Source organism: Tachypleus tridentatus, chromosome 1 (genome assembly GCF_004210375.1).
Source record: "Tachypleus tridentatus isolate NWPU-2018 chromosome 1, ASM421037v1, whole genome shotgun sequence".
NCBI classification, from domain to species: domain Eukaryota; kingdom Metazoa; phylum Arthropoda; class Merostomata; order Xiphosura; family Limulidae; genus Tachypleus; species Tachypleus tridentatus.
This window is the reverse complement of record NC_134825.1, coordinates 111,192,375-111,209,139: the sequence shown is the minus strand read 5'-3', so window position 1 is coordinate 111,209,139 and position 16,765 is coordinate 111,192,375. Positions and strand designations below refer to the sequence as shown.

The 16,765-nt window shown below is 36.1% G+C and overlaps 1 protein-coding gene across 5 annotated transcripts in view; it reads right to left on the bottom strand.

Moving 5' to 3' along the window:
- The window catches only part of LOC143258442 (puratrophin-1-like), a 135,137-nt gene that overhangs the window by 82,308 nt on the left and 36,064 nt on the right, over positions 1–16,765 (bottom strand). For 3 of the 5 annotated variants that reach the window (XM_076517386.1, XM_076517397.1, XM_076517406.1), the window contains one exon: positions 702–1,296. In XM_076517386.1, the coding sequence (XP_076373501.1) occupies positions 702–1,296 (595 nt within the window). Of the gene's footprint in view, positions 1–701; positions 1,297–1,738; positions 1,758–7,304; positions 7,421–16,765 lie in introns of those variants that run through there. The other 2 variants (XM_076517429.1, XM_076517418.1) reach the window with 2 other exon arrangements.

The window sequence follows — 16,765 nt, the reverse complement described above, 5'->3', positions numbered from 1 at the left end:
GTGTTCTACATCTCTCTATCTCAATGTATAACACGTAACACACACTATCAAACCAGTTTAATCACATACTCACACTTTGGTTCATGATGAAAAACAAATGATAATATTGTTATTTTGGTACAAGTTTTTACATAAAACTTATGATGTTGAAAACAACGTGAGAAACGAAAACAGTATATCGCGTCACCCACAAAATCAAACACTGCGAGTATGGTCGTCTGAGCATATTAAATTATCTTAGGCCTATTCTTTGATAGTCCGTTTAAACAGTTCAATGTAAGTACGCTAAAACGAGCGACACCTGCACGTTGTCGTGAAAAAAACCCAAAAAACAGAGACACTGACCTGTAGACAGAATAATTTTGAAATGTTGTTTATTTGTTTATTTTAAATGTAAAAATTATCGTGCTCCATCTGGGGAAGCGATAAATTCAGTTTAAAATAGTTATATTCCGCGGTAAAAAAGGTGTTTTTTTATTTATTAGAAACGAATGCGATAATCACCAAGGGTATTATTTGCATTTTATTTATTGTAGGCTTAGCTTTTCTGACATACCTTACACCAGACACCAGTATTTTGAATGATTGAAATTATCAATAAAAATATGTAATACGTTTTCCCAGACGATCTCAAGAGAGACAGTTTCGGGTTTAAAAAAAAAGTTTGCACTATTAAATAAAGGAATTTTCCCATTTCTTACCTGTCTTTATAACGTCATTTCCACAATCAACATCCGTCGTTGCACAGTCTATAACACGAATCTGCGGATGGTGTTCAGAACCTGAGCTGATCTGCACCGAGCTGACCTTTATACCTTCTGCGTCGTTCCCATGGTAACAAGACGAGTCGGATAAAGGTGGAATCTGCAACGAGCGTATGTGACAGCAGCACGACCAGGTTTTCGTTACGCTTTTCCACTCAATTTTTTCGACACCTTGTTCAACTGTCACCAGGTGGCTCTGTAGTATATGAGGCAAATCTTCATCTGACAAGGTAGGTGGAGCAATCCGTGTTAACGAACTATGACCCCAGTTCATGGTAAAAATATTTTCAAGTTCACTCTCATGTGCTACACGTTTTTTAACACCGTGGCATGTCTTATAAATGCATACAACTGTTAAAATAATATAATTTGATGTTGAAGCCAACGTCTGTCGAAGGCTGAAGTAAAAGTCGCCAGGCCTCAGAAGGCCACGATCTATCTCTCCCAGCTGAATTAAAGCCCTCTGGTGGACACAAAGAGGCCGATTTTCCCAGCTTAATCCACCACAATCACGACACAAATTGTCTGTTTCCTAAAAAAAAAGAACAAACACGACATGAATTAAAATTCGAAACATGGAATACTCTCCACCTCAGAAACAAGACTGAAAACATGAACAGAAATCGGGCATAATAAAGAAACCTGACAGTCCATTTAACAGACCAAATCTAATGCATATAATTAACCTTACAATAACATCAAAACTAAACACGTGTTAACCCTTTTAGTTGCAGTACGTCTAATGAATTAGATTTAACTGAGATGGTGATTTTCTTCTGACTGTCAGCACATAAAAAAAAAAGTACAAAACGATTTAGAAACACACGTGAAATGTACGCCGTGAGGGCTGTCAACACAAACATTTTCATTAGCGATTTGAGAAAACACACGTGAAACTCAGCCGTGAGGGCTGTCAAATACAGGAAAATGTTCATTAGCGATTTAAAAAGCAGTATTCAACGAAACTATCTTACCATGTATTATGTACGTTTCGTCACTCACCGACGAGAGAGTGTTTTTGAATTTCTCGCAAAGTTACACGAGGGCTATCTACGTTAGCCGTTCCTAATTTAGCAGTGTAAGACTAGAAGGCTTTGGTTTGTTTTGAATTTCGCGCAAAGCTAGTCGAGGGCTATCTGTGCTAGCCGTCCCTAATTTAGCAGTGTAAGACTAGAGGGAAGGCAGCTAGTCATCACCACCCGCCGCCAACTCTTGGGCTACCATTTTACCAACGAATAGTGGGATTGACCGTCACATTATATACCCCCACGGCTGAAAGGGCGAGCATGTTCGGTGCGATGGGGATTCGAACTCGCGACCCTCGGATTAAGAGTCGAACTCCTTAACCCACCTGGCCATGCCGGGGCCACCGACGAGAGAAAAGATTCTCTCAGGTGAATTCAAGCAGGCATGTTAAAATATTTGTTTAACTGGAGCCCTTCCTGTCTTCCACGACGTCAGAGATTCTGGCGTTTGGACCCCCCACCAAATAATTTAATGGAAGTTTTAAACTATCACCACTTTGAGGTTATTTAGTTTTATTGGAAATTGCTCTTTTAAAAACTAAAACTCACGCATAAACTAGAAATTACATTAAATAACATTATTGCCGAAAGTACTGGTCTGTCGGCTGTTTTAAAAAATAACATTTCTGCGCGTGTAGGGAAACATGGCCGCTCCCTCTCGCAGATCCTCCAACTCTAAAGAGTCGTTACACTCGTCACATTAAGACACATCTGGGAGATGAAACCTCGCCCTGATGAATGTCACTTAACCGGTTTCATCAGTCTGAATGTTACACCGATAATCTGGCAAGTTACATATATATGAAACTAAACAGCTAAGAATGTACACATTCGTTAGTGTCCAAGTAAATGACATTATAATTTTTGTTTGTCTGTAGTAAAGCGCAAAACTAGATAATACGCTATCTGTCCTGTGTCCACCACACGTATCGAAACCCATATTGTAAGCTCAGGCACCGTTGAGGCACCGGAGGGACGAAATGATAATTTAACTGAGTTGTGAAAGAGGCACAAAAATAATGTGACAATGTACTGTCTCAACGCATAAATAAACTAAACAACTACTGGAAGCCATTACTTAAATTGACGCAATCAACGTTAGGCTTAACAAATACGAATTTCACAATAGGATTTGTGGAATTTGAATAAAATCGCAGACTACAGTGTGTAGCCCTAACTTAACGTTATCATCAAACTGTAGAATTATTATTTGTTTTCCGTAAAGTAATTACAAGCAAAGTTCTCTTTCATTGGTTTATCTTTCACTTTGCGTGACGCAATGCTGAAGTGTTTTTTTACCAACAATACACTCAGTGGTACAACATACGTGGCAATGTCACGTGACAGCTGAGGATAACTCATCAAAATATCGCAACTGCGAAAACGACGGAAGCGTGTGCGCGCGCACAATTCCCTACCGTAATAAATATGTCATAAAAATGTATGTTAGTAGTTCATTAGGTATCTCCGAAATATCCAAGTTCACAGTCTGGAGTTAAATAGGTCTATTAGAGATTTACAAGCAGAGAAACTCCGAATCTGTGAAAGAAGTTAAACGATGTATAAAATATGATTTAATAACAGATATCTCAATAAAAACAACTAGCTGCGAGACAGCCAATTACATTAACGTGGTCGTGAAAATATGTGTACGTGAACCCGACATAGTTTTGTACTTAACTGGTAACTAGGGAGTGTACATTACAATGCCAACAATACTGTGTTTGCCCTATTCAGGGCCGTAATACCCGAACTCATCGTGCGTGTAAACCCAAAATATCGTCATTCCTTGAGAAACCGGCAGCCTTCTACGTCACTTTGTACTTCTCGATAGGTTGTACCAACTGTTGAAGGGTGCGCTATAAGCAAACTAGGTGTCCAGACAAGAACCTGTAAACTTTATCTCAACAGGCCAATTTACAGCATACCATGTTGTGATAAGTTTAAAGTGTTTGTGGTTATAATTACGTAGAAATATATTTCTGTTTACATTTCGCGAGGTTCTTTTGATATGCTGATTGGTTGATTATTTGGAATAAAGCACAAAGCTACACAATGGGCTATTTGTGCTCTGCCCACCACGGGTATCGAAATCCAGTTTCTAGCTGTGTGAATCTGTAGAGGTACCGCTGTGCTACTGGGAGTTCTTTTGCTATGCTATGCCTAATTAGTGAAACGTTAATTTTTAAAAAAAGACGACTGGTGACAATTACTCCAACCAGATCCTATTTTTGGCTCTGGGTAAAAACTTTCCTTTCGAAACGAAACGAACAAAAGCGCCTTCTTCGCCTCATGCTCAAACAGTATAACGAAAGTTTGTAAATATAAAACAATAAACTGTATTTATTATTTCTTTTATGTGAACGTGTTTAAAGTAAAAACACACGTTTCATGTGTTGGTATGTACACTGAAACAGAACAGAGTAAAAAAAAATACCTATGGTGTTTATCTTGTTCTGAACGTTCTCGCTAAAATACCCTGGCTCAGAATAATTTCTGTTATGAAGTTTAACATGGTCACTTTTGTTCGATATACACGACTGTTTCACTTCAGCTTTAATACAAGGTTATTATTTAGTCTGTGTGTGTAATCGTTAAAGTAAGTTGTTTTTTGAGGTGATATTTGTGGAAAGTTCACTTACCTAACTGTTCATGAATCATTTGTTGTGTATTTTAATTGTGAATTGACGTCATGTTAATCGAACCTTGTGAATTTTTTACCATTATTTGCTGTGTAGTAACGTCTAATATTTTGTAGAAAAATCGCGAACAAGTTAGTGAAAGTTAGTCAAGATGAAGACAAAGTTAGTGAGAAATATAGATCTAGAGTGTGTTTACAAGTTCAACCATAAATAATGTTTATCCGTGGCTTTTAAATTGTTATAATCACAGATTGTATTGTGATAACAGGGTAGAGTAGAACTGGTTTTGTCAATTGTGTTCTAAAGTAACTATATCAGACTGTGTGGACTTATGATGTAAAAGAGAAGATTATTCAACACACTGGATACAACTGTGGTAACCTTACGTATTTGAATATACTACTTTAAAATAAGTGGATTGTGTACTGTCCATTTACTGTTGAAATTTATTGCCAGAAAATCACAGGCAGTTATTCTAAAGAATCGCAGCCTTATAAAACCTGACAGCTTTGATTTACCCTATTGTCCAGAAGTTCAACACAGCGACACCTCTCTATCCGTCATGTCCAGCTACTTATAAAAGGTTCCTGTCGGACATGTTAATGCCCAAATCTCCCAACACAGCTATAAAAATACTCAACCCTCTAATCAGATGCAAACTCAACAATCCCTTATCAACAGTTTCATACGGTTGAGCCGGTAAGATTGTTAGCCCCTTTATTTTGAGAAACATTTCCAGTTTTACTACCAACAGGTGTGGCTGCCTAGTTCTCTCCGACCCCTGGCGAGCTTAATGTCTGTAACTTGGCATGAACACCGTCAACCACCAACGTTCTACAGTAAGTGTGTAAGGAAAATGAAAACGGAGGTCATAGTACACAACCTTTGTGCATGCAATCGGTTTTAAGTCATTTGATTTGTTTTTAGCCAAAAACAACACAGTGAGAGTTACACTTTCAATGTGTTCACGCGATGAATTAGGCCCTGATTTTAAGTGTTGTAAGTCTGTGAACTTACATCTGTCCCATCGCGTACACAGACCACAATTATTATCTGAAATATTTGTCTTAAGACAAGAGAAATAAGTTAACATCTGGGTTTTGTCTTATGACAAATATAACAGACTATAACCACACTTCGCCAACTTAAAAAAGGTTGTTCACACCACAACAGCAACAAAAACTGTTATTCTGGCAAATGGTTTATATAAACAGCGTTTCAAACACTATGGTATTTGTTGTGCCAAACCGGCGAGTTATAGCATTAAGCGAAACGCATTTCCAGCGTTCTAAAATACGAATATACCGGAACTGAAACGCTATGGTATATAACATCTTCTCAGACAAAATCCTTAAGGAACAGAATAGAAAAAAGTTACGTGAAAATTGTAATAAACCAAGTATTGTTGGGTTGTTATGAATACAACTGATCGTAACTAACTATTGTTGGGTTGTTACAAATACAACTGATCGTAACCAAGTATTGTTGGGTTAATACAAATACAATTATAATAATCACTCTTTGCCAGCCAAATGAAAGGGTCTAAGGTCAGAATATGAACTATTGTTTATTTGAACAAGACAAACTGATTACATGAGACACACGTATACAAATAATTCTCGGTTTATTGTTGGAATATTGAGGAATAACAAGACATAGCGGGCGATCTGGCTGTGTCCACCTCTGGGGTCGAACATCCAATTTTGAACGTTATAAACTACCGCTGAGCTGTCGGGCTAGATTAGGACAACGTACACTATCAAAAATTAAAAAAAAAAAATCCATTTTTTTTATAGACACATAATTCACTCTCATATCAAAAGTCAACATGGCCGAGAGAGTGGACATTTCTTTTAGATATATCACTGGACTGGATAACCTTTGAGATATATTAAAAAGTACAAAACATTTTTTAATGTTTAAAACATCAAAAAGTACGCGTCAAAATTCAATGTCGGTCAAATTTTTCTCTCCTACTAAATATGATTTGGAAAACTATCCCTCAGACCCAATTTTCATTTACTGTTTCAGCATGCTACAAACTACGTATCAACAGTCGTTTATTAAATGCTAACAACAACATTACGCACGCGCCATGCTTGCACGTTTCTGCCAGATGTTCGAAGTGTTTTCCCCCTATGCTACAAACTATACAACATCCTTATCGAAAAGGGATCAAACATCTGGTTCGCGCACTATACATATTCATATCTGGTAACGATTTTCAAAAATCGTATAAAAACAACAATAATATATCCTACATTTACTTGTCAGATTCCAGACTAATTCTACAGAGGTCAGAGTTCACTAAGTAACTTCAGTAGCCGGGTGACTAAACTACAATAAAACAGCTCACTCAACTTCATGATGACGAGAAACTCACTTGAAGTAAAAAGGTATCTCAGAACGACTGGTATGGGTATTGACACTTTTACTGATAAGGAGAGGACAACGTTTCGATCTTCCTAGGTCATCTTCAGGTTAACAAATAAAAACTTATTAACCTAAAGATGACCTAGGAAGGTCGAAACGTTGTTCTCTGCTTATCAATAAAAGTGTTAGTCGCCATATCAGCCGTTCTGAGTACACTCTACTGTGACCACAGTCCATTTTTATTAAAACAAAATGGTGCTGCACTGACCACAGGTCAACATACGTTACAGTGGAGCCAGTACAGTCCTTATATTTGTAAAAGCTCATCTTATGATACATTGTAATTATCGTTGTCTTAGCGTCAAGCCAACTGCGTGTTAGGCAGAGAATCATGATATGATTCAACTCTTCATTGATAACTCATGATACAGCCTTGAGGCTCAGCTCAGTCTGAAGGTAATGATTCATAATCTACATAGAAAATACTTTATGTTACTTACATTGAGCTCTCTAGGTTGGTGTCCAGTTTAGATGTTCACACTAAACCCACGTCTAACCGGCACAAACGTCGTGTCAACTACGTATGTGATGGCATACATCCCACCGAACCTGCGTAGCTCCAGGCATCTACGTCGTCCAATCAGATTCTCAAACCGCCCCCTTAGGTTCAACAGAGTTAAAAAAACCAAAAAACAACTCCACCTGACGTGATTTTATCCCTATCATAGCCCAGACGCCCTCTGCACTATTACACCTGCCCGGGGGTTGTATAAGTAGTTATTTAAAAAAGTAAAACGTGGGTTTACGCCACTTCAAAAGTGCGACACACTTAATCAAATACAAATATCCAGGTTTAATTTGTAGATTTGTCGGGCGTAGCTTAATTGTTAGAGTGCCAGACTGTTCATTTAAGGGTCCATGGTTCGCTTCTCACTGGAGAAATATCGTGCTTAGCATTATAACATAACACTGTCAGGGAAGTCTTAAACTGACCTCAGGAGCTGTTGACTAGCAAACCAGCTACCTTCGTACAGAAGCTCAAACTTTAAAGACATAAATCGTCCTTGTATAGCATTGCACCAATATTGAAAACAGAGTTTTCTAGTTTAAACTAATAAAACAATAAAAAAAATTCCCACGCATCACAAACACAAGAAAGCATTGTCAGTAACCTAAAGACCCCTAGGTTAGTAAGTAGTGACGTGCGACAAAGGGTGCTTGATTGTTGGGGAAAAAGGGGGTAGATCTTAATTAAAGTTGGGTGATAAATATACTCATTATTCCTGTTATAATAGTTACTCTATTGTATATTGTTCTTTCAGGTCAAATAACCAAAGTACGGAAAATTATACTAGCTTAACTTACAGACTTGTCGCTAGAGGGCTTAACATTAGGTTCATTAAGAATCGAGATTTACGATGTCCTCTAACACATAGCCCTACTCTCCGCTCTAAACATCACTAAAAGTAATGTTTCCAATTATTTACGAGAATAATAACAACAATAGAAAACTATTCAAAAGCTCTCGACGTTTGGATATACTGCAAACTTTTGTAAGTGATCTTGTGTTCCGATTTATCCATCGCTCGAAATAAACACTTTGACGTTGCTAAACCTAAAACTATAATATAACTCCCTCTACTCCATGCTCTAAATATAGATCTATACGCTCTAACACATTGCTAAAATTAAATACTCTGATGTCTCTCGATGTATTCTACAATTCTGAATATCACTCGCTCTACCGTACGCTCTAGAGTCTAGATGTTACTGAAACTAATACTCTAACATTTCTCGCTCGATTCTTCGCTCTACTGGCCCGGCATAACTAGGTGGGTTAAGACGTTCGACTCATAATGTGAGGGTCGCGGGTTTGAATCCCGGTCGCACCAAACATGCTCGCCCTTTCAGCCGTGAGGGCGTTATAATGTGACGGTCAATCCCACTATTCGTTGGTAAAAGAGTAGCCCAAGAGTTGGCAGTGGGTGGTGATGACTAGTTACCTTCCCTCTAGTCTTACACTGCTACTTTAGGGACGGCTAGCGCGGATAGCCCTTGAGTAGCTTTGCGCAAAATTAAAAAAAAACAAACAAACAAACAAAACAAAAAACATCTTCGTTAAACTATGCACCCACAGTTCGTGTTGTACAGCTGTTTATTCTCGTATCCAGAACCGAGTAGTGTTGCAAACAATGTTCTTTCATGTCTGCATCTCTTTGTTATTGTCCTTACAACACGTGGATTACACAGTCGTACATTCCAGATTGATCACACGTAAAACTATTTTCCTATTTACACACTTTAGTAACTTTACTGTAAAACTATTTTCCTATTTACACACTTTAGTAACTTTACTGTAAAACTATTTTCCTATTTACACACTTTAGTAACTTTACTGTAAAACTATTTTCCTATTTACACACTTTAGTAACTTTAGTGTAAAACTATTTTCCTATTTACACACTTTAGTAACTTTACTGTAAAACTATTTTCCTATTTACACACTTTAGTAACTTTAGTGTAAAACTATTTTCCTATTTACACACTTTAGTAACTTTAGTGTAAAACTATTTTCCTATTTACACACTTTAGTAACTTTACTGTAAAACTATTTTTTATTGTATTTCTTTCATCCTAAGCTCAGTCCTTCTCAGTTAAAAGTTTTGAAAGACAACAAAAATTTTCAGTTATTTTATTTGTACTTTATTGTATCAAAATATTACCGTTTCTTACTAACAACATTACCTAAGAAACAGTATACCCACATTTCTGTTGTAAGCTCTGTTTATTATGGTTCTATCAAGTCAGTCGAAAATATCCTTGTGTCAATATTGCAACCTCACGCGGGACTTGACGAATATTGGAATTCTAAACATACAGGAGACGCACGTTCTCACGCGTACTCCTGTTCTCCCCCTCTTCACGTAGGGTTGACACCCGTCGTATAGTACGGTCAAGACCACCCCTTTTTCACACCGTAAGGTCATAGTTGAAACTAAAGTCAAATATACCGAATCTGTGTTTTGACCCCAGCAACTGGTCGCCTTCATTCGGGCACAGTAAATGGATCAGTCATATATATATATCAAGCAGGGGTCAAATTACATTGGTATTCAGTACTGAAGTTATGCACGAGGCCTCGTTGAATAACAATATAGAATTCGTTTATACACAATATCTAAAAGTGCTCTGAGCACATTTTTAGCTAACGAGTTCATTAAACCAGGAAATTCGATAGATGAGAAGATGAAACAAGAATTTGTTTAGAACAAACAAGAAGACAGAAGAACTGCGCATGCTCTTAAGAGGACTGGAGAGAACTGCGCATGCTCATGTCAAACAATGAATGCAGTTTCTTCATTTGGTCATTTCGCACAGATAATATTGCAAATTTTAAATTTAAAATCCTAACTAACAAAATAACTAGTGTTTATATTATACTCGTTTTTCAAACTTTAAAATTTAACGTTTCAGGTTAATCGTAAATGTGTGCCCTCCCTCAACTTACAAAAGTAAAGTTTGATGAAGAATGTTAGTTATGGATATTCGTTCAGACCTGCACAAGGGCTATGCGCGCTCACAGTCCGAATTTTGAGCTGATAAACCAAAAGGAAGATAGTTTATCAACAGCACCCGCCGCCCAAATATTGAGTCACTCCTATAAATACCATCCAAGGATCCGACGTCCCATAAAACGGCGCCCAAACTTCTAGAATTGCAAAGAAAAATATTCTGTAATTAAAACACGTTACGCAAAAAACGGTATATTTCTACATCACGTGACACTAACACGCAATTAAAACTTCAGTTTCCACCCTCTACGAAGCAGCTAAGCCATCGGTTCTTTGATTCAGCGATATCTCAACATACCTGATTAAAAGTTATTTTAGTTCACCTGAAATCACTTGAAATGAATGTCTGGTATAATTCTAGAATTATCTGAACTTTCAGTATTCTAGCTTAACCTTTAACCTTTTCTTTTTATCCCACACAACAACTCAGTAGGCCCGGCATGGCCAAGCGTGTTAAGGCGTGTGACTCCTAAGCCGAGGGTCGCGGGTTCAAATCCTCGTTGCACCAAACATGCTCGCCCTTTCAGCCGTGGGGGCGTTATAATGTGACGGTCAATCTCACTATTCGTTGGTAAAAGAGTAGCCCAAGAGTTGGCGGTGGGTGGTGATGACTAGCTACCTTCCCTCTAGTTTTACACCGCTAAATTAGGGATGGCTAGTGCATATAGCCCTCGAGTAGCTTTGTGCGAAATTCAAAACAAACAAAACCACCAGTCCAGTGTTCTAAGTTCCAGAAGGTTCTTTAACAGTTTACAATATAAGGTAAGAATAGAAATAATTTCTATTTATTTGATATTATACCACAAAATATAAAAACAAAAACCGACAAAAGAGAGCGTCGTTGATAGTTTTGATCACATATAGAATATTAATCGTAGGGCAGGAAGAAATTAATAAGAACAGTAACCTTTAACCCACAAATTACCGACTTGTCTTTTCACCATGATGTCCTCGTATTGAATCACAGCAAGTCATTTTATATATTTTTTGCTTGTTACAACACTTTGTGCAAAGAACTGACCAAAATAACTTGGGTGACACCAGGTAACTTAACAGAATGTACTACATTTTGCTAATTCAGTGGATTTTGTAATTAAGCAACTTATTTGAGATCTTAAAGTAAAAAAAAAAACACAAATATTTGTCTCCGTACGTGAAAGTACAGCTGTTATTTTCATATACTACAAACTACTGTCGCGCTATCTTCAGATACAATTGTTTGCAGACCTTATTAAGTTGTTTGTATTCGTTCGCTTACTTGTGAGGGTAAACAACGATTTTAATAACACTCAATTTTATGTGTCATGAAAACGCGCGCGCACCTTATTGTCTAAATGCGCACGCACTTCATTTCAACGAATGTATACATAACTCAGTGGCCATTCTGTATGTGAACATATTAAAGTATTATAAACGTTTTTGAAAAGATCTAACGCCGAGTTGTAGAATAACATTATACATTTATAAAATAAAGTTTGGAGACGGCTTGAAGAGGTAATGAAAGAAACTTTATTGTAAATATACAATGTCTCGATAAGATTATATCAAATTTATTTATTAAAAAATGTGTTCCTGGTTCTCAAACATTATAAGTCTATTTATTCATTGTATTGTGTACGGTATAGTGTAGCCCCAACCAAACTAAGGCAAAAAACGCACCTAAATTATAGCCTTAATTTATCTCTCGAATATAGGTCGTAGCTAATAAACGCTAAACTAATATTAGGCCTAAGACAAGTGGACCACCGGTATAGTGTAGACCTAACTAAACTAAAGCTAAAAACGTACCCAAGTTACGGCGTTATCTCTCGAATATAGGCCGTAGTTAATAAAGGCTTAACTAATATTAGGCCTAAGATAAGTGGACTTGCATATATCGGTGTCTGCAATTAGACTTATTTCGTGTTATTTTAGAAATTCTGTATTTAAAGAAGTACTGTTGTAGTCAAGATACTAAGTTGACTGCAAATATTTTGTCAGTGTCTGCTGCTAATTTTACATTAAAACGCATTTTTTCTTTATCGTTGATTATACATTATTTCTTTCTACATAAATAGTGCGTTATGTTCTTTTTTGTTTTTTTAGGTTCAGTAGATGTGATGTAGATATTAAATATTGTTGTTGTGAAATTAAAGATTAAGGTCAGTCCGATAGTTTCAGTAACAACAACATCAACAAGAACACAGACATAAATGTAACAACACACATACAGAAGTAGTGATCAGATGTTCGAGTTACTTTTTTTCTGTGTGTTTGTGACAACCAGTTATCTGGAGAGGATATAACTTCATCATTTAGCTCCTCTCGAATGCTCAGTCAACAAGTGTGTGAGTATGTACACCTCAGCTTATCAGCACTTATTTCTTAAGAGAAATGATTAATACAGTGTTAGAGTATTATAGAAATAACCTGCAGTGCATATAAAGGCCTACTTCGATTTTCTTAAACTTTTTATATATCATCTTACAGAATTCTAGTTCACTTGAAGGGTGTGTCAATTATTCTGACTGTTAAAAAAGATCCCTCCCATATACGTAGGCTGGGGTGAAGTTTAATCAGCAACTTGTAAATGGGGTAAACTTTCTTTGATAGCTCGTATTGACTAGAATTCGGTGCACATTTTAAGCCTAACAGATTCATGTTTAGTTGGATTACAGAATTTCACTTCCATGAGACTTATGAAGTCAGCTCATTTTGCTAACGTTGGAACTACAAATTGTTCACATTAGTTTTAAAGTTAAACGTCATCATATTGTGATTATAATTAACCTAATTTTATTCTATACACTTAATTTGAGTTCCGTTTGTGGCCTTCACGTTACTAGCATTATGTTATTCAAAGAACCTATTTTCAGTTAACCTAATTCAATAATATATTGCTCTACTATATTTGGGATGGCTAGTTATATTCACACCAGTATTTAAGCTAACCCTAACTGGATAATACACTGTTAAACTCCAATTAGGATAAAAAATTATATTCACATTACTAGTATTATATTATTCTAAGAACCTATTATTAGTTAACCCTAATTCAGTAATATATTGTTCCACTATATTTGGGATGCCTAGTTATATTCACACTAGTATTTAAGCTAACTCTAATTGGATAATACACTGTTAAACTCCAATTAGGATAAAGAGTTATATTTACATTACTAGTATTATATTATTCTAAGAACCTATTATTAGTTAACCCTAATTCAGTAATATATTGTTCCACTATATTTGGGATGGCTAGTTATATTCACACTAGTATTTAAGCTAACTCTAATTGGATAATACACTGTTAAACTCCAATTAGGATAAAGAGTTATATTTACATTACTAGTATTATATTATTCTAAGAACCTATTATTAGTTAACCCTAATTCAGTAATATATTGTTCCACTCTGTATGGAATGACTGATTTACACTAGTATTTTAGTTAACCCTAATTATGTAATATACTCAAGTGACTATATACATGGGCTATCCTTGAATAAACTGTTTATATGAATATTTTATATTCGATTGAATAAATTAAATTTTTCCATTACAATATTAATTTAACTATTAATCTGTCTATGCACCAAATTGCTTGTGAACTCATGATTTTATTGGTTACAGGACCCCATTAACACAGAAGCCGCTCAAAGGAAATTTAAACTAAAATATGTACAAATAATACTGTAAATTTATCTCATTAATTACTGGGGTGAAGCTTAATCAACAATAACTCCTGCATTATCAGCAACTTGTACATGATATCCGTCCATGAGGTAAACCTTTGATAGCTAGTAGTGACTAGAAGTCGGTGCTGTAATACTGTAATAATACTGTAAATTTATCTCATTAATTACTGGCAGTCTACTCTCTTAACCACACACAATCGTAACGAGAGTTGTGAGTGCTGAGACATGCCTATCTACACCCTTGTGTCCGTACTATAGGTAGAAGGGTGTGCGTTTGTTTTTTTCTTATATCAAAGCCACATCGGGCTCTCTGCTGTGTCCACCAAGAGGAATCGAACCACTGATTTTTGAGTTGTAAATCCGTAGACTTACCGCTGCACCAGCGGAGGGGAAAGTTTAAGGAAAATATAAATGTTGGTAATTTATCTAATATTATTCACTCTAGCGTCTGAGTTATGGTTTTTGACCTTGAAACAGTCATAGTAGGGATGTTGAGAACCACTAAACAAAAGTCTTACCACTCTATATGATAGAACCAAGCAAACAGTATTAACCTGTTCAGTGCCGTAGACGAGATAACTCGTCCAAGCCGATCGGTAACACAGTGCCACGGACGAATTAATTCGTTCTCAATAATACCTAACGTCAACGCTAGATGTCAGCACCATACATGCATTTGACCTACTTACATATTATTTCACTTTCGATCCAAAATGGCGTCACGAAAAAGGTTACAAAATAAAGAAGCATCAGAGTTGTATTTTGAACTTGGTTCGGAGTTGTCGTAGGAGCTGAATCACTTAGCAGTCAACAGGTTAATAATACGAAACCAACACCAATACTTGTTTATCTATTTAAGTTAACACAGTCTTACCATAAAACATCGAAAGTTAACAAGCCGATAAGTAAATCCGGCTACTTGACAGTTTTAAGTTCACTACCAGAAGCGAACTTTCTTCTTGTATTAGCTGACGTCGTAGTTACTAGCATTAAACTACGAGTAAGTGTTACGTAATAACGTCGCAACACTGTTAAAAATCACAGAAATTATATCTCTATAAAATTATGTTTACTTTGTTATAGCTTATCGAGAACCATCGACAAATATTTCAAATCAACAATTCTTCTAATAAACCAGCACCATCCAGCGGCAATTCTCTGCATTTATGACGCTAAAAATAGGGTTTCGTTATCCGTTGTGAGCAGAGAACAATAACCCACTACACTTAGAAGCAAAATAAACGAGTCGGTGCACAGCATAACTGTTTTTTTAAGACAGGGGCACTACTGTACCTCATTATCCCCAGTTCCTGATACATTCCCAGCACTCAAAGCTTGAAGAAAGTAAAGCAAGAAAAATATTGTCATTTCACCCAAAATTCTTGTCAAACGTTCAAGTCTTAATGGGTAACAAATACTCTACAAGTAGTGCGTGTTTCAAAACACGTTAATATTTTCTTCAAGATATCAACATCTTAAATTCCAGTCGAGTTTAAAGCAAAACAGACTTCGAAAACCTAAACATAAGTATGTATAATTGTCAACCATTTTCAATAAAAATATTCATATTTAAGAAGAAAGGCAGTAAAATTTCAAACAGTACTGACAAATTATACAATTAATTGAAATGCACGTATTCTTACACCGCAGTAATACGAAGTAGTAAGAGGTATTACTACGTCTTTCCAAATAGTTCCACCTGTAATTTTGCAGTTTGTATTCAAATTTCAGTGATCTGACGTAGAATGCAGAATTTAAAAAAAATATATTTAAATTTTATCACCGAATGCATTCACTACTCTTTCACCAACAAATAGTGGGATTGAAAGTAACGTTATAACGCCCCCAGACCAGAAAGGGCGAGCATGTTTGGTATGACGTGGATTCGAGTCTGCGACCCAGAGCTTTAGAGGCAAGTGCACTAATCACCTACTAAATTAATTAATTAATTAAATTTCAGTAACCGTACAGTATCCAAGTTCTCATTTTAATTATTACAACCATTTTACTGGGTGCTGGGTAAATTTTTATAATATAGCTCAAAACGCTATAACTATCAGAACTGGCACTTGTCTATTGTCGAAGTTATTGTTGTATTTTTGAATGAATTAATCATAGTTGAAATATTAATGGTACCTTTGATTACCTTAGTTGTCACATATGCTACAATAGTCATAAACTCGCAAGTGGTTCATGGTATAAGCAGTTATTGAAAAATGTGTTTAAAAAGTGGATGGAATTTAACTTGGTGTCTTGGAACAATGTTTCACTGTTCGGACGGTTATATAAAGGAAATAGATGGACACAAAGTAGTGAACCTCGGTTTCTGGCCGAATTTGATCACGACTCTGTGCATTTTTCTGTGACTTGTTCAAAATTTTATAAAAAGATGACCTTTACAAACATTTTGTTGTTGTACCATTTCAGATAATAATCACGTCATTATAATAACAAAGGACTGTTAAACAATGAGACCTTCGATTTCATTTATGCAATCGTCTAAGCAGCGGTAGAAACACCCACTATATAAACCACTCACCATTAATACTAGGTCTATAAACAGTAATGATACATCTCAGTAGACTACCAGTAGTAATTATATGATTAAAAACAGTAATGATACATCTCAGTATACTACCACTAGTAATTATATGATTAAAAACAGTAATGATACATTTCAGTAGACTACCAGTAGTAATTATATGATTAAAAAC